General features: G+C 40.6%; 1 protein-coding gene across 12 annotated transcripts in view; it reads left to right on the forward strand.

Moving 5' to 3' along the window:
* HDAC9 (histone deacetylase 9) overlaps positions 1–24,500 on the forward strand; it is a 546,236-nt gene that overhangs the window by 307,583 nt on the left and 214,153 nt on the right. For all 12 annotated transcript variants that reach the window (XM_073003276.2, XM_078377172.1, XM_078377173.1 and 9 more), the window contains 3 exons: positions 2,594–2,713; positions 5,395–5,605; positions 7,000–7,217. In XM_073003276.2, the coding sequence (XP_072859377.2) occupies positions 2,594–2,713; positions 5,395–5,605; positions 7,000–7,217 (549 nt within the window). The remainder of the gene's footprint in view (positions 1–2,593; positions 2,714–5,394; positions 5,606–6,999; positions 7,218–24,500) is intronic.

Consider the following 24,500-nt stretch of genomic DNA (forward strand, 5'->3'; position numbering starts at 1 on the left):
ATAGAAGACAGGAAATAACCCCAAATTTGAAATAGATCAGATAAATTGAAAAAGGCCAATCTTACTTATCTTGAAACAAAATCGTTGGCTCCACCCATTTTTTATTTGGAAGGAATGCAGGCTGAAAGAGATGAAATAGTGATCCTCAAAAAAGGCCTTTTCAAAAGAGAAAAACAAGGACTTTGTTATAGTATTGAGCATAAATGGTACAGGTTTGCCAGACAGAGCTGCACAAAATTATACATTGTATAATTTGGGCAGTGGACAGAGGAGAAAGATGTTTTGAGAACAGCAGGGCAACTAAAGACAGGTTTTCTTTAAAGAGTTTAAAAACACAGGTTTGCTTTAAAAAAATTGATAGAGTGACAATCCGCCACAAAGGGAGATATTTTGCAATGCATAATCAAGGAATTAACATACAATTTTTCAAAGTATTTCCCCTTACCTTAGAAAAACAAAGAGCAGTTGTATTTTGTTCAGTAATCATTCTCGCAGGATTTCTGAAAGCAGTCTCACATAAGTTTTCAAAGGGGAAATCAGTTTCATATCTGGGGCAATCTGAACTTTTGACCCTGTCATCCAGGACTCAATTAGCTGACTTTTAGCTATCTTTTGAATTTTTTAACACCTTCCTGGCCAAAGTGGGTTATCAGATTCATGCTTGCAAGGAGATGCTGTGTCTGGTTATAAAAATGGAGACACAAAAGGAATATTAAAAATTACAAACAAAAAACAGATATTAAAATACTTTTTAAAAACATATTTTAAAAGAATACAGAACTAATATCCAGAATCTCACTTTGAAATTACTGGTTTTTGCTTTTTCGCTGAGGATGATCTTACATGATGTTACCAGAGCTTTGGTACTTGTATCCTCTCATAGTCTCCATTCTGCTCAGTTTGTCACTATACAGTTGCTTGGTAATTAAAACAAACTCCAAAGATGTTATATGGTATCAAGTAATTTTTTGATGTGTGCTGATTATAATGTATGTGTTAATGAGCTCCACAATGCCCTATCATTAAACAGCTCTCTGAAAGGAAGCAGAACAGGATAAATATAAATTGGAACAACCTTGATGGGGGAGGGGATGGGGGAGAGCTCCTTTTCATGTTCACAACCAGAGGTGACGATCTTCTTAGATAAATTTTGAAAATCACTTGGCATAATATCTTCTTACAGTCTAACAGCTGTGGATTCCTTTTCTGGTGGTCTTTGGTATCTGTAAGGCTCACTTTCAACACCATATTTCAAATGAGTTGATTCCCCTTCCTGTCTTTCTTTACTGTCACTCTTTTGCATAATATGGACAGTTTGGGCCGATCTTTGCAGTTTCCCAGCCCCCCCTTTTATTTTATTTCAAAAGGCAAGTGATCATCTTTTGAAAAACATGAAGGCAACATGGTTATAGAGCAGGGGTTTGGAAATTGGAAAACAGCTTTCTAGTCTGCATTCTGCAGAGCAAGCATAAAAACATTAGTTTATCTGAGAGGTTGAACAGTGAGTCTTCTTCTCTGTTGTACGTATATGTTGCATTCACTCACACTTATGCTTAAATATTTCATTAAATCCAAAACAGCCCTTCAAAATATTTTGACACAAAATGTCTGCAGCCACATCCCAGGTTTTTGGTTCTGCCCTCTCCCAGCAACCACAGTACAGGTCATGTGATCATCTTCTGGGATCCTTTAGCTTTGGGTAATTCCACATGAAGGAAGTTTCTGTTCGAATTTGTGTCTGGTATATATATAGCCAGGAAATTCAATTCTTAAAAAAAAACTGGGTTATTTAATATGGGATATTGTAATCCAAAGAAAAAGGATGCCAAACTTTACATAGCACAGAGTGGCCTGAATGTTGATGACACCATGTCTGTAGTCAAGATGGTCTACAGGATACCTTCTTGTGTTTATCAAAAAAACAGCCCTGGCAATTGCTCTGTCTTTGGGTGAGAAGTGGTTAACGGATGAAAAAAGGAATCGGATTCTGAGATTTTCCCCTGCTTGCTGTTTCTCTGTAAATGGCAGTGAACACAAAAGAGTATCCTGCTGCCCTTTGCTATGTAAAGTTTGGCATCCTCTCTTGTTAGCAACATGGACACAACATTATGCAGCAATATTGGGCCATTTCCTGCAATTTGAATTGTGGACACAGAAGCACAACATCTCATATTTATACATCGGAGATTTTCGGAAGAATTGAATTATACTATTTTACTGTGAGAAAGAGGCAGATTTTAGTTTCTGGCCTCCGTCATTTGTGACCTACAAAAATCAATGTAGCCCTTCCTTTGTGGTCTGCAATGTGTTTCATACCTCAAACTTTTCCAGCTTCAGGCATGCAGAAAAAGGGTACATTGCTTCCTGATTCCCATAAGGCCTGGGTGAAGAAGAGAGAGACCACTTCTAAATGTTATCATTGATGAGTTTTGGGCATGAGGAGGAAAGAGAATCAGCTGGGATCTAAAAGGAGTATGAAGCTGGGGAAAGTTCTGGGCCATGACACGACTATACTGGTTGGGGATTCTGGAGAGTGTAGTCCAAATATTTCCAAGCTATAAATATGACCTTCTTTGTTTTAAAATTTCCACAGCATTTGGCTCCACAACACATTCTCATCAATGAAGAATCAATGAACCTTTTGAGTCTCTACACATCCCCATCTTTGCCCAACATCACTTTGGGGCTTCCAGCAATTCAGCCACCACTCAGTGTAAGTGACTGATTTAAGCAGTGTCCTTTTTAGCTTTGGCAATTAATAAGAACACATTAGCTCTTTTATGTCCCGTCACATTCTCTCAATATATTACTTGAAGACAAAGTCAAAGTAATGCTAAGTTTACCATGAGAAAATTTAATGATATTTGGATGTTTTGTTTCGGGCTATTTCATTCTGTCTACCCTTACCACTGACGTGGTTGATACCGCTTTGAAAATGTGCTGTTTGGCTTTTCAACTTCTAGGAACACTCCAACCATCTGGACTAGAGATGGGGACAAAAATAAAAACACATCGCTTTTTCTGACAAATATAGCCGATTCATTAAATATTCATCGATCCGTATTTGTGGATTCCAGAGACCCTCACGAATATGAAGGGACAAATATTTACCTGTTTTTATTCGTCCTTCATATTTTAAAAAAACCAAAAACAAAACACCATTCTGCCTACTGGCCTCCGATCAGCTGATTGGCAGCAGAAAGGCAGCCACCACCACACATAGCCACTCAGTTCCACAGCCTGCCCCCACCCCTTTCCTTTCCCTACCTTAGGCCCCACCCCCCACCCCAACTGACACCCTCTTACCTTAATCGCTGCTGCCAAGGTCTTCTGGCTTTGGAGCCACACATGTAAAAATGGATACTGGCTGCCCTTTGCAAAGATGGCAGCTGCAGTTTCATTTAGGGTAGGGAAGCTGCAGCTGCCATCTTTGCAAAGGGCAGCCTGGATTCCCTCAGCCTGCCTTAAGGGAATCCAGGCTGCCCTTTGCAAAAATGGAAGCTGTAATTTCCCTACACTAAATGAAGTCACTGCCACCATCTTTGCAAAGGGCAGCCAGTCTCCCCTTTTACATGTCGTGGCTGCGAAGGCCTGATGGAGACCTCTGCAGCAGCTATTAAGGTAAAGAGGTATCAGTGGGAGTGGAAGTGGGGTGGGGGCTAAAATAGGGAAAGGAAGGGGATGTGGGGGTATGCTGTTGGGGTGGCTGGCTCTGGCGGTGTGTGTGGCTGCCTATCGGCTTCTGATCAGCTGATTGGCACCCGGTAAGCAGAATGGGCTTCTGTGCCTTGTGGTAAACTCTTCTGGGGGGACCCAATTAGTGGGTGAATAACTCGGATGTCCGATATCCAATCTTCATCAAATTTGGCAGGCGTGTTGGGGAAAGACATAGGAAGCTCTGTGCTTTCCTGGGGGGGGGGGTCGTCTTTGTGACTATATAACTCAGGGGTCCATGATCCAATGTTCACCAAACTTCCAGGAGTTGTAGAAAAGCATCTGAGGAAGCTTCTGCAAATTTGGTGTCTCTAGGTGCTTAGGGGCCAGTTTTATAGCAGTTTAAAGTGCTGATGAATCAACAGATCAATCCGTCGATTCGTCGAAGAATATTTGTATATTTGTATTCATTGATCCATTAACCTTGACGAATAACGGATCAAAGCAAATCACCATTTTTTTTAATTTGTCGCCATCTCTAATCTGGACCAGTGCTGATGCTGGCTGTGGGATTCTGGGAGCTAAGACACCAAATAGTAGCCTTTCCAAGTTCTGGATGGCAATTACTGTATTGTTTCCAATTGGATTGCATCTTTTGTTGCTACTGTTGTAAGTGACTAAAGAGATCCTTCTCCATCCTTTTAAACATGTTGTTCAAATACCAGATTTTGATAAAAGCTTTTGTGGGCTGCAATTCATTTTTGAGGGCTCTGGTCCATGGGGTCACGAAGAGTCGGACACGACTAAACGACTGAACAACGACGATCCCACTTCTTCAGATGGATCTTAGGTCTGATGCATCAGAAGATGCAACAGACCTAAGAAAGGCTTGGTGAAAATATAAATGGGAGAAAAAGCATTTATTCCAACTGAATTTCAGCTCTGTCAATCTAGCCCTATACTAATTAACCACTGTCATCCAGCTTTCTGCACATTTAAGGAGCATGTTTTCTTCTCCAGGAGTCATTGGATGTATCATCTGCCGTAGCTAAAGAATCCTGGAACTTGTAGCTTAGTGGATGGGGGAGCAGGGGGTGGTAGTTCAATTCCTCTCTATGTTCCCCAGGAGAGCGGTCAGCTGAGATCACCTGGTGCACGTGTGACTGTAGGGTTTCTTCTGTTACCTGTGTGACTTTCGGCAAGCTGCATGCTGCCAAAGCACTACCAAAAGGAGGGACTGGTAGCCCACTTCTGAGTACTTCATACCTAAAAACATTTGGGAGGTTGCTGTAAATTCATATTTTATTGGTGCAGATACCTATGGAAAGACATAGACTGATATGTTAATAAAAATAGCTTTCTACTTCTGTTATCCTTTTATTAAATTTTGATATGATGTAATCATGAATACAACCAGCAAGTAAGACCCCTTACTTTAAGTCTTCCATCTTCTGCTTCTCTTCATTCCTGAGCAGTTGCCTTTACCTAGGCAGAGTGTTCTAGACACACCTGTCCACCTGAGAGAAAAGGAATTATAAGACACATTATTTTTTAGGACTATGTGGGCAACCTGGATCACCAGACCCGCCATCTTTTGTGAATCCCACCCTTAGCATGTGCTGTGGAAACAATGAAGTTCTCTGAAATAATCTGATGAAGTCTATCTGTCTTTATTGGGGTGGGGTGTTAAAAAAACAACAACAAAATAAAACAAAATATCCCCTTCATTTCTCAATACAGGCATCAACACCATTCAAAGAAAAGCAAAAGAATGAAACCCAGACACTGAGGCAAGGAGTGGTCTTGCCTGGGCAATACAGGGGAAATGTCTCTTCACCTTCAGCTCCCCAACCCATTGTCCTAGAGGGAAAGCCAAATAGCGGCCACCAGGCTCTTCTCCAGCATTTGTTACTGAAGGAACAAATGAGGCAGCAGAAGCTTCTGGCTACAGGTAATGGTAATGGGAATAGCCCTTGTTTATGAACCAAACTGAAGTGCAGTGCCTGAATTGCATCTAATAGTAGGCTGCCTCATTCCAGGCACAGCTTGAGAAAGTTACATTTTTGGACTGTGTTTGTTAGACCTGTTAGCTGGGCGATTCTGAGAGTCGGTCCAAAATGCAACGTCGCCAAGCTCTGATACCAGGTTAAACTACTTATCCACTGAGCTCATTATTCTTTAATACGACTAAGAGCAAGCAGCTCTTTATAGTCAGAGGCAGAGACTTGTGTGCCTGTAAGGGAGGAAATGAGATTCTTGCTCCCCCTGAGATCCTACATTAATTTACTATTTTTATATACACTGATGGCTATATTGTAGTAGTGTGTGTTGTGCATGTCAATTATGCTAACTTTCCACAATGAGCCTTTGCCCTCCACCCTCAGAAGAAAACCTTGCAGATACCCTTGGGCAGAGATCTGACTAGGTATTCAGAAATTCTAAGAATAAAAGCTGGGATAAGTCCACCACTGTCGTTTGTCTTTTACATGAGAGACATCTGGATCTCTTGCTTCCAGAGCCAATGATTTGCAAAAAGTGCACTGATTTCTATTTACTGCAGATGTTACTGGTGAGACTATGTAATCACAGCTATCACTCCAGTTTACTGTCTCAACAGTTCTTCCTCTTACACCTCTTTATGTGGTAGAATAAAATAAAATCCTAACTTTACAAGAGCATTTCATATCCAGTGCTAGCTTTGGAAAGCCCACAGTGCAAGTCATAGACTTCAATACTCGTATGTTTCCACTAGAGATGGGCACAAACCAGTTTGTCCAGGTTAATAAAGTGGCATAAAGTGTTTCAAGAATGGAGACAAACAGTCTTTAGATGGCTTTAGATTAGAGATGAACCAGTTTGGCCCAGTTCATCCCAGTTCATAAAGACAGCAGCACAAGTGCTGCTGCTCCCCTCCCCCACCTGGCTCAAACGGCCACTCACCAGGCTCAGCTTGCTTGTTTTTTCTCATCTCCTCAACTGATCTTCCAGTCCCGGCCATAGATCAGGCTTCTCTGCCCTGCCCTATTGGCTGATCTCCCACTCAGACAAAATAGAGGGGCAGAGAAGTCTGTGCTCATGCTTAGCTGAGAGTAGCTGAGGAGGTGGGGTAAACACACAGACTGAACCTAGTGAGTGGCTAGATTGGTTGAGGAGCCGGAGGAACAGAGCAGAGGAACACAACCTGGGCTGTTGCCTTTAAGAATTGGGATGAACTGGGACAAAATGTTTCATGTCCATCTCTAGTCTCCACGATGGTTTCCCTGCCTCTGTTTTTTTTTTAAATTGGATGTCACAATAGGTTTTCTTAATATTGATGCCTTTGTATTTGATATCATGGGCTTGTAGGTGCAGTACCTCTTCATCCACAGTCACCACTGGCCACAAAAGAAAGAGTCTCCCCCAACTTAAGAGTTGCACATAAATTACCTCGACACAGACCATTAAATCGAACTCAGTCAGCACCACTGCCACAAAGCACCTTGGCTCAATTGGTAATCCAGCAACAGCATCAGCAGTTTTTGGAGAAACAAAAACAATATCAGCAGCAGATTCATCTAAACAAAGTAAGTTTGTACATTACAGCCTAATACAAAACAAATGTGACCGTATCTACAATGTGCATGCCTTTGAGACTGTATCTATGTCCATGCCCGTATACAAAACATATAAGACTGTATACAAAGCAAATGTGACTGTATCTATGTGCATGCCTTTGAGAAAGAAAAAGAAAAACTCAACAATGTCAGTTCGTTTTACAGTAAGGTATGATTTTATTCAAAGTAATTTATCAAAAGTTGGTTCCCAAATTGGGAACCTGGGAAAGTTTCATTATCTGTGTTGTAGAAAACTGCAAGCATACACAATTCTTAATTATTCATTACATCACTGAAAATGGTATCCTGTAGGGATTGAATCCTTATTTTTATCAACCTTGTATGTAAGGATGATGATTGGCGACATTCTTCTGCTTACTGGTAAGAATAGTAAGAGATTTCCTGGTGTCTTTGTCTTGAGTCCAAATTGTCAGAATGATTTGTTTGTGTGTGTGTGTGTGTGTGTGTGTCTGTCTGTCTGTCTGTCTGTCTGTCTGTGTCTCTGTCTCTGTCTCTGTCTCTGTCTCTGTCTCTCTGTGTGTGAAGCTATCTGGAGTTTCCCACACCAAGATGGAGGGAAATAGAAGCTCAAGGTTCATTCATGTCTCAGTTTATTATTATTTATAATATCTGAGTGCAGCATATAAGTTTTTCTGCATTGATCTTTATCATTCACTGACTAAACAGCGAACATAAATTTACTTCAGTATTCATTGTCTAAAAATTTTAAATCAGGCATTTGTCCCATTGTATAAAGTATTTTACTCCAAAATTTGGGAACTTAGTGCCACACTCTCTTCTGTAGAAATTGATTCTGACTGTTGGATCTTAGCTGATGCCAATTGCCTAAGTGTAATTGGGCAAATGTATATTAAGAGAGTAATTCAATAATTTGCTTACAGAATAGTAAGACTATTGTGATAGTGCTTTTATATAATCATTTGTGATTTTTGCATCTACAAAGTTCAGTCTCACAGGCAAGTTATTTTAGTAAATTTCCAAGATGGCTATGAACAATAAGCATTTTTCTTTCTTTATGGCTATGGATGTATTTGAGAATCTAATGAAAGAATTTTTAAAAATGCTCATAGGTGAACCAATTTCATTAAAGAACTATTCTCCTGTGTGGTGCCTATTCTTTGGAATCTCTTAAGAATTCCCAGCCAAATTAGAAACACAACTTTGAATTTAAGTTCATAGTTTGTACAGTGGTTTGGTTATTAAATCTCATCTTAATTAGGAAAAATGAAGACAAGAGAACTTCAAAGTTCAAAACTGATCCTTGCATGTTAACCCCTCTCAACTTGGGTGTTTTTATTACTCAACTTGGACTTCACTTGGCTTTTCATTTACTATGTGTTCCATATGTTTAATCAAGATGGCATAGGTACATCATGGAGCTTCCAGGTTTTCAAAATATTTCACCATCCTGCAATTGTCTGAAGAAAAGCAAACTTTTATTACTGATTGAAAGACAGAACCCCTGTGATTCTCTTCCAAGGATATCCAGAATAAACAGTGATTAGCTATCTTCCAGGATTTTCTCAAAGAGATTTAGTCAGCATACCATCCTGCATTTTTTCTTGAGCTTTTATGCACATGATTTTTGTTTATAGTGGGCCCGTTAAGCCAAAGATAGCCAGCCAGCTATGCATTATATTTCTGCCAAGAACTGCTGGATAGATCAGTGGTTTAGGTATCTAGCTGCAGTGGTTGGGAGAGCGCTGCCCCACTGTGCTTCCTTGACAGGGACTGGACTCGATGATCCATAGGGTCCCTTCCAGCTCTGCACTTCTACAATTATTATAAGTACTAGACAACATCCTCTGATTTTTAGAAGATTAATTTTCTTCACAGCAGACAGATTTATTTGGTCCCTAATGGGATGACACATGTAACTACACTTCTCTTGTTGGTCGCCAGCTCTGCAACTCTATGCCATATGGCCAGATTATCAGAAATCACTTTGAGGATTCTATGCTGGATGTAAACATTAGACAGAAATGCTATTAAAAGGGGAAAAAAGGTCCCAATTTATATGTAGCAGAATGTTAATACACAACTGTTTTTTAAACTACACTAACATTGCATCTAATATAAATTTGAATAAAGCCAGGCCAGAACTCATTCTGATTGAAAATGTATTCTGTCTCCACTCTGTCTATATATATAAAATACAAGCAACGACTCGAGAAGTAATTTGTGTATTGCAACTCAGCTGTTTCCCGGAATTATGGTATTTCTTGTTTGTTTTTAAACCTGACATTCAATACAATCGAGGTGAAGTTGAACATCAGGGTTTTTTAAAAAAAACCGAGGAATACCATAATACCAGGAACCAAGTTGCAATACACAAATTACTACTTCTCAAATTGTTCCTTGCATTTATATAGTAACTAATTTTTACTTACATTAGTACTCTGCAGTTTGTCCAGTCAATTAATTGCAATATATTGGAGCTGCCTTCTCTTTGCAGCAACCCTGTAAAGCAGTGGTCTCCAACCTTGGGCCTCCAGATGTTCTTGGACTACAGCTCCCAGAAGCCTTCACCACTACCTCTGCTGACCAGGATTTCTGGGAGTGGAAGTCCAAGAACATCTGGAGGCCCAAGGTTGGGGACCGCTGCTGTAAAGAGTGGCTATCCCAGGATCATCCACTGAATTTCATAGTTAACTGTAATGATTTTCTCTCAATTCTTAGAAAAATGGATTTATCTAGAGTAGAGATGGGCACAAACCAGTTCTTCCTAGTTCGAACCAGTTCGCCACGGTGGCAGCACAGGTGCTGCTGCTCCCCTCCCCAATTCCTCTGGCTCAAAGAGCCACTCATCAGGCCCAGCTTGCTCATTTTTTCCACCTCCTCAGTTAATCTCCCAGTCATGAGAAAGAGCACAGACTTCTCTGCCCCTCCCTTTTGTCTGAGTGGGAAATCAGCCAAGAGGGCAGGGCAGGGAAGACTGATCTATTGCCAGGACTGGAAGATCAGTTGAGGAGATGGGAAAAAACAAGCAAGCTGGACCTGGTGAGTGGCCGTTTGATCCAGGTGGGGGAGGGGAGCAGCAGCACTTGTGCTGCCGCCTTTATGAGCTAGGATGAACTGGGCCAAACTGGTTTGTGCCCATCTCTAACCTCGAGCCATCTAAAGACTGTTTGTCTCCCCTCTCGAAACCATCGGTATGGCTATTAGTTATATAATCCTCATTTTAGCAACAACAACAACAACAACAACAACAACAAATTAGCTGAGTAATTTTAGGATTGAGTACATATCTTTTGTTGGCAGATACACAGGCACGCCTGGAGCAAATGCTTAATTAATAATAATGATTGCTTGTTGTCAGGTCAGTTCCAACTTATAGTGACCCTTCTTAAGGTTTTCTAGGTATAAAATATTCAATTTCCTTTTTCTGGGGGTGTTCTGAGGCCTTGCAGCTTGCCGAAAGCTGGACAAGCTGGTTCTGCTGCTGGGAAGCACGGTGGGGAATTGAACTCCCAACCCCTGCAACCAAGTGCTCTAGCTCAGTGAGCTGTGCAGCCAGGCGGCACATGCTTGCCCTACTCCATGTCCCAGACAAAACTCTGCAGGGGGTGAGGGTTTCTGGAGCAGCAGGCACAGCAATGGCACATTCAGAGATTCTTTGTTTCCTCCAGATTCCCCAACCCCTAGCTGGCAACATAAATGAACTTCCATTGCGGTCAAGAGAAAATAAAAGGAAAAGCACCCCTAACTCTCAGCATGGTTATAGCAGAATGACCCAGCAGTAGATTTGATAGCTGCTGCAGCTGCACGTTGTCCCTCAACTCCTCCCCCGGTCAAATACATTCAGATGTTATTCTATCAGTAATTTGCCCAACTATTTCTTTTATTCCCATTTAGTGCAGATGAGTGTAATTTAGCCCTTTATCCTAAATGTTGATATTCAGTATTAGAAGTCCACAGTAGTAGACAGAGTCAGATTCATTTTTTAAAAATGTCTTGCTTCCCTAAATTACTCTCAACTATGGATAACTTAAAGAACACAATCAAATCCAAGGCTTTTCGAAAAATGCTGCTTTTCCGTTTACTGCTACAGTGAGATTAGAGGAGTGAGTCTCAGTCTTCACTGTGTCACTGCACTTAGAAGGTTTGCTAAAGCACTGGTTCTTAACCTTGGGTTACTCAGGAGTTTTGGACTGCAACTCCCAGAAGCCTCCACCACCAGCTGTGCTGACTGGGGTTTCTGGGAGTTGCAGTTCAAAAGCATCTGAGTAACAAAAGTTAAGATCCACTGTGCTAAAGGATGGTATACAATTCTTTGAAAATAAATCCATACTTTTTTTCTTTTAATTAAGTGTAATGGGATTACTGATGACCAATGTGGTGTAGTGGATAGAGTAACAAAGACTCAGGAGGTTTGGGTTTGAATCCCTGCTCAGTTATGGAGATTGGGGGTGTGGAACTGGTAAAACCATCCCTCAAATGTCTCACGACTTGAAAAACCTCATCAGGGTCACTATAAATCAGTTCCAACTTGATGCTATATAACCACAAAATGAGATTACAGTATCATAAAAATAACAAAACCTTCTACAGTCTGGATTAGCAAAAACGTCTTTGCCTGGTATCAAAAAGTTATTCTTGGAAAGAAAGTGAAGTTTTGGGAGAATGGTGTTCACAGACACAGCCAAGAAGATCATCTCTTCTGTTGCTAGTTGTTGTATCTTAGGGCTTTTCAAAGCATTTTTTCCTCATAGAAGGGATTTTTAAAAGGGAAGTTTGAATATAAAAGCCTGTAAAGTCCATTCTTTGTGACCAAGCAAGGGGAAGAAATGTTGTCCTATCTAGAAGAACCCACAGAGGGCAGATTAGCCTAGAGGAGGTAGTGCCTGAACTGAAAAATCCAATTCCTAGGGGATGCAAAATGAATGACCATGCAGCTTGAATCGAAAACCACTTGAAATTTAGGTAAAGAGCAGCATCAGTGTAATTTGCTTCTTTTGTGACAATGAAGTAATTTGTAAATTCTCCCTCAGCCACCATCTACAAAGTGTGAATAAGAATGACAGCCCCAAAACTAGCTAACAGTGACTGCTTTGAAAAGCCATGACTAGAATGGTCTTTGTTGCATCTCTAGTGAATATGATTTATTTCTACAAAATTATATAATTGTGATGTCGTAGTGAAGACTTGTAAAGAAGACTTGGTACCTTAACAGATCATCTCTGAATCTGTAAGACCTGTATAAGAAGAACATCTCTGATGTTTTGCAACCTTGCAAAATGATATGAATCAATCACAGTCTTTCCTTTGATAAGGTTAATAAAATCCAGCTATAAGCCAGTACTGTGATTGGAATGATTACTGCTCAAACAAACAGAGGCCAGAGGTAAGGATATTTTCTTCTTCTTCTCGATTGCTTCTACCATAAGAAGAAAGAAACAATCAAGAGGACCAAGAAGGTTGCATTATTTCCTCATAGCAAGAGAAAACCCCCATGGTTTCTTCTGTCATTTGTCAGAGGCCAGGTTTTTGATGTGGGAAACAGTATACTTTTTCATTGGAGTCTAAGGTTTATACCTATGGGATGCAATGTGCTGACCTTCTCAAATCATTTTAGCTGAAATGCAAATTTTGACATCTCACCCAGAAGTCAGCAAAGAGACTTGCCCTTGCTTTTGAAAAATGTATGTATGGAAACCTGAACTGGGCTTCCCATTTAAAGATACTTTGCTGTTGCCAGATTTAATATACTTCTGTCTAGATGACAGCTTGTTTCCTCATAGAGTCCTTTGATCACAGTTTTAAAAACTCAGTTCTTCCAATAAAAGGGGTAGGATGTCTGGCAACTCCAATTAAACTAATTGTCACTGGTACCAAAAGACTGAATCTATGACAAAACTCTTGCTTTTTATATATATATATACTCCTGCTAACTGTCTGTGCAGAAAGTTTTTAAAAATGTCATTTCTTGTCACACCATGTAAATCAGGCTGTTGGTATTAATCTGAAACATAAAGAGTATAAGAAGATCTGGGATGGATACATCAAAACCGTATCTAGTCCTGCATTCTGTTCCTATAGATGTCGAAAAACCATAGGTTTAACAACGAATCCGCATACCGATGCGGATTTCGCGATCGCAAAAGCGATCGCATACCGATGGCCCCTATGGGGAAAAATCGCTTTGCGATTTTTCCCCATAGGCACCATTTCCCCCCAGGTGGGCGGTGCTTGCCTCCGAGCACCAGCGGTGGACACTCCAGGGAAGCGTCCACCGCCGGCGCTCGGTAGGGCTTGCCTCCGAGCCCCAGGGTGGAAGCTGAGGTTGCTCTGAAGGCAGCGCCGCCCAGCTGGGCGGTGCTGCCTTCAAAGCAACCTCCAGGGAAGCGTCCACCGCCGGCGCTCGGTAGGGCTTGCCTCCAAGCCCCGGGGTGGACGCTGAGGTTGCTCTGAAGGCAGCGCCGCCCAGCTGGGAGGTGCTGCCTTCAAAGCAACCTCCGGGAAAGCGTCCATCGCCGGTGCTCGGAGGCACGCCCCGCAGCTAGGCGGGGCTTGCTTCCGAGCACCGCCGGTGGAGGCTGAAGTTGCTCTGAAGGCAGCGCCGCCCAGCTGGGAGGCGCAGCCTTCAGAGCAACCTCCAGGGAAAGCGTCCACCGCCGGTGCTCAGAGGCAAGCCCTGCCCAGCTGGGGGGAGAAGGCGGCGAAGGTTCAGGGCGCCCACGGTGGACGCTTGCCGCGGGGGCTCTGAACCTTCTCCCCCCAGCTGGGTGGCGCAACCTGCGGGGAGGCATCCACAGCCAAAGCAAGCGCTGCCCGGCTGGGGGAAAATGGCCGCCCGCAGCGTTTTCACGCCTCGCTTACCGAGGCAGCGAAAATGGCGGCCGGATCGGGATTCTTCGCTTACCGGTGAGTTTTCCCCCAATAGGAACGCATTAAACAGAGTTTAATGCATTCCTATGGGTTTTCCCCTCCCGCATAGCGAAGAATCCGGATAGCGACGTTAATCCTGGAACGGATTAACGTCGCTATGCGGGGCACCACTGTACAAGACTGCAAGAGTACTCTCCTGCTTGTGTTGCCCAGAAACTGGCCTTGAGGTTTGAATATACATAAACAATTCATGCTGGTTTTTGCACAAAAGTCGTAAGCTTTATTGGGCCAAGCAATGTGGCTTGAGAACAGTTTCTGGAATCTCATATAGTACTTCCAAATCCCACTCACTGTTCCCACCCCAGTATACAGTGTTGCAAGTCCCAATGTAACATCCTGTACAGCAGTGGTCCCCAACCTTGGGCCTCCAGATGTTCTCGGACTACAACTCCCAGAGGCCTTCACCACCACCTCTGCTGGCCAAGATTTCTGGGAGTTGAAGTCCAAGAACATCTGGAGGCCCATGGTTGAGGACCACTGCTGTACAGGATGTAGGTTGATAGCAAGATGTTGTTAACATATCAGCCAAACGAACAAATGAAGAAAGAAACAAACAAATACATAAATACATAAATAAGAAAGACCAAAACATGGCACCTTATTTTATTTTGAATTCTTTGGGGGGCTTCTTTAAAAGTAATGTACATCTGTGCTGCCCTTCTGCAAGCAAAGACCTTCCTCTTAAGGCAGACTTTTTCCTTAATGACTGGCTGTATGAAAGGGATTTTTTTTTAATGGAGTGTTGCTTTTAAATGTGTTTTTAGTATTGATTATATTTACCATTTTTAATATATTTATTCCATTGTTTCTAAATATTTGTATACATACTGGTTTTAGCTTTTAAATATTGCCTTTTTATGATGTAAGCTACCTTGGGTCCTTTTTAAGGAAAAGGGTGAACTAAAAGTGTTTTAAATAAATAACATCGCTCAGGGAGGCATGCATAATAATATTATTACAGTGGGGTCTTGACTTAAGAACGGCTTGAGTTAAGAACATTTTGACTTAAGAACCACTCTCATAGGAAAATATTGACTTGACTTACATACTTAGATTTGAGTTAAGAACTAAAAAAACCACGTGGGAGGCAGGGAAAGTGCAAAATGTGAACTTTCAGCTAACTGTTGGCCAGTGAAAAGGGTGCCTGTCTGCTTCCTCACTCCTCCGAGCGTTTAGAGAGTGGATTGGGAGACAGTCTTCGGACTGCCTGGTACTGCCTGGACTGTATTTTCCCTGCCTTCCCTGAACCTTTCTTGACCTAAGGAAAAAAGAAACAAAATATCCCCCTCCAGTGGTCGAAGGCGGAATAGCAGCTTCCCATTAGTTTCTATGGACGGAAAAGAGCAGATGTGGATCAAATGGTTTTCAATGCATTCCTATGGGAAATGCAGATTTGACCTGAGAACTTTTTGACTTGAGAACCGCCTTTCAATACGGATTAAGTTCTCAAGTCAAGACTCCACTGTATGGAGAAGACAATAAAAACAATGAATGTCAGCAATAAAACAATCAAAATCTACTCTAAAGTGGCAGTGTTTGCTCCAGCTTGCCTTTTTTTTGTAGCAGCCTACATTTCTAATGCTTAGGATCAGGTCAATGCTAGGAAGCATCAAAGCATTTTATCCACAAATTTTGTTTGTTTGTTTGTTTGTTTTTGCTGTGGCTAGACTTGGAAAAATCATTTCTTGTTTTCAGTAACTAGGGACAAGTTCTCTGAAAGAACTTTCTTTGCTGGGGAATGGGAGAGAGGTGCTTCTGCTGGATAGGCCAGCAGCTGCTCAGATGCCACAAGTGGCTCAAGGTGTGGACAGATTTGTGCTTAATACTGGTTTTAGCTAAACTGACTAATATAAATTATGCCCCTTAGGAATTTGTGTCATGCTTTTTGGATTAGTTTGCGGTCAGTTGGCAGCATACAGGCTGACTCATCTCTGTATGGCCTTTTGTGCCCCTCCTGTTAGTTGCAAAGTGTCCTGAGTGCTTTGTTCTTCAGATGTCTGTGCAGCCATTTCATATAAAGAGACTCAGGAAATTATGGATTTTATGAAAGCTTACACTGTGAGAAAAAAAATACATGAAAAGCATTGCTCTTAGCAAAGTGTACCATTTATGTATAAATATGGCTTGTGTTCTGTGGCCAGTTTATTTACTTACCATATTTTCATGTTGGGAGAAGCAGGTACCACTGCCTTTTGAAGTCCTTTCTTGGTTAGACTAATTTCTCAAAATGCTTCCTCTGCTTCTGCCACGGTTTACTTTGGCTTATCCATATTCTTTACGGTTTAATTTCCTGCAAACAAAAGGAATGAAATGGTTTGGGTTCCACTTGCCTGAATCTGTTCATTAAGTAGCTCTCTCAGTTCAAATAATTTGCAAACACTGGTTTGGGGGAAAAAAACATTTTGTACAGTTTCAATCCTGTCATTATTTGAAATATGTTTACAAGGTCATAATTAAAATGCTCTTGCAAGACTGCAAGTTTATGAGAAAAGACCTCTCTATTATGATTTTGTATATGGCACTTCATCTGCTTGAAATGTTTTTATATGGTATATGGTGTTTTTATGGTATATATATATAAAATTAACCCTTAATATTGTCTTATCAGAATACCAACTGAGGACTCCATTTCAATATAAATAAGAGGGTGGGTTATCTATCCTTTTTTACTGTTAAAATATGATGAGGGTGCACATGCTGAAATTAAAGAATTTTAAAGGTGCATTAATTGCAAAGGTAGTGTGCACTTAATCCTTTCCCATCACAAACAAAAGGATTAAACATCTTGAATTGCAGCCAGATCCTACCATGCCTGGTTTCTTAGAAATCAAAAGTGGATCACAATATCAAATTTCCATTTAATATTTACAAATAAAAGTAGTATAAAGGCTATCTTTTGTTTAATGTCCTGTTCAAATCCATGCTTTATTTTGTTTTTTAAAACATCACATTGGACGTAAAGGGTATATGGTTTACTTGAAACTGACTCGCATGTTTGGCTGCTCCAGCTGGCTTAAAACTTTGCCCCTAGTTACTTTCATGCTCTATTTTAAACAGCGTAACATTTACTTCTGAAAATACCCCAGTGGTTTTTTTACATTCATTTTTGATACATGTTAAATCAATTAAGAATATATGCTAGCCGCACGCCACCTCCACCACATGATTTTTCAGGAAAGATGCATAGATTTGGGGTGTTCCCTGGGAACAAAGAGTTTTCTTGACTTTTCCAAATATGAGGAGGGAGAGATGTTTGGAGAAAATGAGTTACTGTTTTAACATAGAGAAAATGTTATCTGAAACCAAGAGAATGAAACATAGATTGTTTAGTCAAATGATCTGTTCCCCTTTCAGGGAGCTAGTGGACTGGGTGCTTGTGAACTTCAACATACTCCTCTCTCTTTGTAAACTAGTAGTTTAATATAGGTATCTATATGCCATAATACAGGAAGCTGCTTTATAGTCAATCAGACCATCAGTTCATCTTGCCCAATATTGTCAGCTCTCCAGTAGGATTCTTTCTTAGCCCTACTTCAATATTCCTGGAATTCCCTGGCAGTCTCCCTTCTCAGTACTACCCAAGTCAGACCTTGCTTAGCTTCTGAAGTCAGATGAGATCAGTGCATTCAGGGCTATACAGTATTCCCTCCTGTATCTATATGTGTTTATAGGTATGTATGTAGATCTAGAAATATAAATATAAATATATACATATATAATAAATGACTATCTATACATAGTAGGAACATAACAAATGAAAAACAATTCTATACATAAAAAACAAACAACCAAAGCGAAAACTATTAATTTGGCTCTTTGCCTACATATTCTGGGTTTCTGATGGAATGTTATATCAGTATGACCATTTCAAAAGCACAACCATGGTCTTCTACCACCGGTCTAAAGCAGAACAATCTGGTCTACTGAATGCACAAACCAGACCAGAGGTAGGCTAAAATAAGTAGCCTTTCCAATTACCTCAGATATGCTTCCACGACTCATCTATCACTGGGCCAGGGATTGGAAGTGCTGAGGATCCAGTATCTAGTCCAGATTCCAGAATCTCTCAAATAATTTCAGGCAAAAGTAGTCTGCACCCCTCGCTGCTCTCCTTCCAAAGATCCTTTTTATTTTTATTTTTAAAAAGGTGGATTTTTCTCTACTGTTGTTTCTCAGAATCCTGATAGAGCAGAGCTGAGAAGGTATGGAGCCCAGAAATAAAATAACTGATGAATCTGCAACTGCCTTTCACAGGACACTATCCAAAAAATATTGCTAAAATCCATGTGATCATATTATGCTCTCTAAAGCACTTGCATTTAACTCGGTCTTCTCAAGCCAATGATTTCAGCTACTGTAAAATAAGTGCTTTTGCCTCCTTTCTCGTACGAAGCCATTTAGCTTTCTGCTGCGATACCATAGATCTATTCCACCCCAGTTCCTCCAAGTCCAATTCTTCTTCCCTTTACAAGCCTGACTTCCTTCTTGCTTAAAGGCTAATTCTGTGCTGCTTCATCCTAGTGGGTCCATTTGCTTCTTTGGTAACATACACCTCTCATTCTAATAGATGTGGCCAACTTTATCACTTTCACAATTCTTTATAATTGCTGGGAGACAAACAAATGTATTCCTGATCCTACCTCCACTGACACCACCCACCAGCAAAAGCAGGAATCATCTCCAGTTGCTTTTCTGTCATAGCCATCTGTTTTGTTCCCCTTGAAGTTCTGATCTGGGATTGGAAAAGTGGCCACTGCATGGGAAGAATGTATTCAGTTACACTGGCTAGAATCCCAACATTATTGTTCAGCATAGGATACTTTAACTGAAGTGTCATGTCGATTTCACCATTGCCACTCAACAAACTTGATCCATTGTGAAATAGTCACATTAATACCATCCTGGTATTGTTTTGTTTTTAGTGTGCCTGTATTTATACACTGACTTTTTAAAAAGGTACTTTGGGATTCATCTATTGTATTCATGCTAAAGTTGCTCTTACTTTATGAGAACAACTACAGATGTCACACGAGGGCTGCAACATCTGCCTTATCAGGCCTGCAAGAAAAGTGCTATAATGCCTCACAAAAAAGCAAAGGATCTTCACTTTGAACTTGAAAGCATGCAGAAGGAGTACAGTGAGGAAATAAATATGTTTCCTAACTGGGTTGCAGTCTGGATCTCATTCTGTCTTGGATTCTCTTTTAAGGGTAACCCACCTGATGCTGAGCCACTGCCATATGGAATGTTTTACAGATGGCTCGGCATCAGTGACTCATGTAGCTGTAGATGATTATCTGTCACACAGATGTTTCAGCTTGTATTTTTCAGCAGCCAGCCATTCCTAGTGGCTCGTGAGCAGATGGTCCAAATGTCAGAATATCTTACCCGTTCTGAAGAGAAATAGTTAAGTTTCTTTGGTCATCTTCATCTATTTTGGAGGCAGCTGGAGAATCTTTGTATATCTAGAGAGAGAGATTTCATCTAGACCCTTTCCTCTCTCAATATCCAGTCACTTTATCTTCAGCTATATAGCGAGAGTTATCTATTTCAGCAATCCCTCCTGTAACAAAGGTGTTGTATTGTGGATGATACTGTAGTTGGTAAAGTAATGAATATAAATGGTGAGCAAGTAACCTTGATAGTTTATGGACAGAATCCAACAGAGACTTAATCAGGCCTTCAGCCCATTAGTTTCACTTCTGCTGAATATATTGCCCGTTACTAGACAGCTATAATTTGGAAACAAATGTATACTTCCTATACTTAGAAATTGTTAGATTTAATGTTAATGCAGAATACTCTTATAACCGTGTTAACCACATGTTTCCTCAGTAAAACAGTAGATTATAGGCTGCAGTCATAAACCATGAGTAGTTAGATAATCTTGAGTAGTGTAGAGAATAGATTCTAGTCATATGGGAACTGATAAAATGTATCTTCTTTGACAAAAAAAATGCATTGCTGTATAAACCATTGTTTTTGCCATTTTGTTTTCTGAAAACTAACATTTTGATAAGGGGTTTTATTACATGTGAATTTGCTTTACAGTTTTCCAAGGCTAGGTTAAAAATAATCAGACCAATTTAGTGCTTCTCCATTGAAAAATCTACACATTGAGAAGAGCTCGTAGTGATTTTAATGCACTTCAGCCATATGCTCATATAATTCTTAATCTCCATAGAGTGAATGTAAACTTTTATCAGTTTTGCCTCTGAATGACAGATGAATTTGCTTCTGTTTAAACAAACAAAAACAAAAACCAGACGGTCAGAATTTAGAGCTCATTTAGAAGTTTCATTTGATAGAAGCCATAGTTTGCTGTTTCTGCATAATTGCAATACTTCTTTTTCTGATACTGTATACCGAAACCTTCCTCATTCACCTTTAAACTCTAGGTGGAATGAATTAAATTTAGTTAAATCTGTCCCAAAATCTAGACAGCATTGGTTTGAAAATAGTTAAGTCTATAGTAGTCAGTCTGGAACTACTAATTTTCCAGATTCCTGTAGCCAACAACAACCTGATGGGCCGACTTGAGGCACTGGATGCTGTCTTGTAGAAGGAGCCCTTGTAAAAGGATGGCTAGGTTAGACTAGGCCTGTCATTGGCTTTAGCAAGTCAACTGCATCAGACAGCAGAGCACTGGGAACAACAAATTGCCCCAGGACCTGCCTGGAAGCAGCATCCGCCACAATGAAAGCGACAGCAGCACGCTGGCAGCTGTTCCAACGTGCTACCATCAGAAGCAGCCAGCAACAAGAACAACAAACAGGAGGAATCACTGCTCCAGAAGGTTCTTTCTGTGCCTGCTGGCCTCTGTTCTGCACTGCCTGGTCATTTCCACCAGGCATTTCAATAATAACTGACTCCAAAGTGCTCAGAGCCATATCATTGTGGGAGAAGTGGCCAGAAGAATCACCTGAACAGGTTTTGGCTTGGTTTGGTTTTTGGTTTTAATTTTGGCCACCTTTCCCACAGCGCCTGGGCTGAGTCAATTGCCTCAAACAGCAGAACATTGCCTCAAAACAGTGAAGCCAGCGCTGCAGGTGGGCCTTTTCTGCTGTGACCTGCCCGAAGGACTTTGGAGCCCATAATTTTTTGTGTAAAAACTTGTATTTCTCACACACCTTTGCGATAAAAGTAATATTTTTGTGCAATTTTTTAAAATGCTAAATCCATTTTTGTAGGGGAGAGGTTCTGATTATTTTTTAAATGAAATTCTCCTCCCACCCTCTTTTGCTAATGCTACTGGGGGGGCAATCATATGGCTTATGATTTAACTTTCATGCAGGAGCAGCAATATTGCTGTGGTTAACAATTATTGCTTTTGAGAGAGAGGTTGACTTTCCTTCGAGGATGAAAGAAAGTGGAGATGTTAATTTTATCCTTAGGCAGCACCTGTACAATCAGGAGGGCAATGTTCCACTTCTTGCTTAGGGCAACAATAGAGATTTGTACCATCAATGGAAGTGGATCTTGTGGCAACTATATAATAATTCAAATTTTAATCTTTAGGAAAGGTTCAATAGCCTGGATTGACTTCCAACAGGGGGAATTCTTGAGCACAGAACAGTAACAGCAAACAGATGAAACATATTGATGACAGTAGACTAATCTGAGGGGGAAGTATAGGTGCAGTTTTCTATTCTTTCTCTGTGGCTTGTGGCTTATTCAGTCTGGGGCAGCTGCCAGACTGATGATAAATGGAAGGCTTGTTTGGGTTGTTCAAGAAAAGCCAAGGTGACGTGAGAAACAGACACATTGCCCTTCCAAAGACATTGTGCAGCTTGAAATACAGCAGCAAAGGTTCCCCCTGTTGTGTTAGGCCAGTTCAGTCATTTTAGCACCTGAGACAGGAATTCTCACAACTGCCTCATCCGCCAACTTCAGTCAATTAAAGAACTGCAGTAAATTAAGTAACAATTTGCTGCCTTTTCATGACACCCCCTAGTTTGTTGCCTGAGGTCTGGGGTAAACGTGCATTTAAGCAAAGTGAGGTAAGTGTTTCTGGTAACAGAATGATGGGGTGGCATTGCTGCTTCAAGAGGCCTACTTCTGTTTTGGACAGCTGTCGCTGAGGATAGTTCTCCAGAATTGTCACACCATGCTGCCCACCATTAGGAAGGAAAGAGAGCCAGATTTAATCCATATTAAATACAGTGGTACCTTGGTTTACGAATTTAATGCGTTCTCCAGGATGTTTTGTATTGCGAAAAAGTAGCAAACAGAAACGCGGTTTCCCACATGAATACACGCATGGGGATGGTGCTATAAACCTCCCAGGCACAATGCATTCTGGGGAACTTGCTTCGTATTGTGAAAAAAATTCATAAACTGAGGCATTATTTTGAATGGATTTTCATTCATAAACCGAAAATTACGTTAACCGAGGCATTCATAAACCAAGGCACCACTGTATCAGGAAAAGCTTCTTAACTGTTGCAGCAGTGACACAATGGAACCAATTACCCTAGGAGGTGGTGAGTACTCTAATGCTAGAGGCATTCAACAGAAAATCAGACAGCTATCAGATATACAGTATTTTGATTTGGACTCAATGGCCTTATGGGCCTTTTTCAACTCCATTAGGCTAGCAAGGATATGAGGTTTTAAATTTTTGAATGTTCGGAAAACCAAAACTAACAGACATTGTCCATCTAGACTTTAGGATATTTAGCTCTTACAGCCTGGACTTGAACTCCTGTTTCAGTGATTAATTAGGTTTCCCTCTTCTCTTCTCTTCTCTTCTCTTCTCTTCTCTTCTCTTCTCTTCTCTTCTCTTCTCTTCTCTTCTCTTCTCTTTTTTTCTTTTCCCAAGAAGCTTCTCACTTTTAACTCCTGTAATGGCGAGCAGGTACATGCGTTCCTCTGTGCTGGAAATAGCTACTTATTGAACGTATCCTGCGCTGATGGACAATAATTTTCCTTCAGATCATTTGTGAAACAATGTAAAAATGCAAACATTTCTTCACACCAAGCCGTATCTGAGGTTTTGAGAAAGCTAAACTGACAGATTTTACTATCTTCAGTCCTAAATGAAATAACATCAGATTTTTAAAGATGGAAGTCTTGTGCTCTGTTTCATTTTTTTCAGATATTTATAGGAACAGTTCATTAACTGTAGCGAAGCCAAACACAACCAGGAAGACTTCAAAATAGTCACCTTTGTGTCATCTTTGTCCTTAGTCCAGGACAAGGGCAGACTAATAGAATAAAGAAAAGCAAGACACATTTTGTATCTATTGTAGAGGCCTTAATGAAGCAAACTGAAGAGATAGAGATATCGTGTCTCTCTGGTGGTTAGCTGAGAAAATTGTTACAATTGAGTGTGCATAAACTTTCTTGCACAATGCTGATTGGGAGGTAATTGACCAAGGTGGTTTAGAAGATTAGATTGGTTTGAATGGACAGTTATTGTTTTTTTCCTCCATAACAGATGAAGTTGCATGTCAGCTTCTGATGCTCTACTATCATACTCTTTTGTTAATAATTTCACATTATTCTACACAGTGGCACACTTGGCTGTTGAAAGATAACTATGCATGTTTATTGTGTCTTTATAACATTTATAATGCATACAGGTTAGGTTGCCATCTTTTGTTTTCTTTTCCATTCAAACAGTTTCATTTCTTTACCATTCTTCTCCTTCCCCACTTTTAGTAAAAGCTCTTCACCTTTTGCTCCTATAATAGCAGGAATAACACGGTTCCCTCAGTGTTGAAAATAGCTATAACATCTTTTCTTATTTTATGTCTTTATGCATGTTCAGAAAATTTTGTAACTCCTGTACTGCTCCAAGTATACTCACCCACCCCCAATATCTTAATCTTAGCTACCCCTCATTTTACCTTTTCCATGCTCTACTTTAAAGGAATCAGGAAGCTGTAGGAAGTAATGTTGTGCAAGTGTTCTGTGGTTTGGTTTGGAACCTAACCAGAGTTTTCAAAAATATATTTCAATTCAACTGAGAGCTGTTTTTGCCCCATCTAGTTTAATTTATGTCCTGGACCTGAATCAGTTTGTAAATTTGTAGTATCAGTCCATTGGAACATCAAAAAGGTTATAACTACTATATGTTTGGACTGATATACATGAAATTTGGAAACAATATTGTGGGGAATAAATGTGCCTAGCTTACATACTAAGCACCCTCAGCATTTGCTTTAGGAAGAAAATAAGCTGAAGCAATTTGTACTTCATCTGATCCAATTTGTGCCCAGGATCTGAATTAGTTACTCAAGCCATTCTGCTCTGATAGACACCTCATACAAATCTGTTCAAATGAGGCCAACTTGGTTTAAAATTTGGGGTTTATCTGAAGCTGGAGCAACACTAGCATCA

This window comes from Pogona vitticeps, chromosome 6, assembly GCF_051106095.1.
Source record: "Pogona vitticeps strain Pit_001003342236 chromosome 6, PviZW2.1, whole genome shotgun sequence".
NCBI classification, from domain to species: domain Eukaryota; kingdom Metazoa; phylum Chordata; class Lepidosauria; order Squamata; family Agamidae; genus Pogona; species Pogona vitticeps.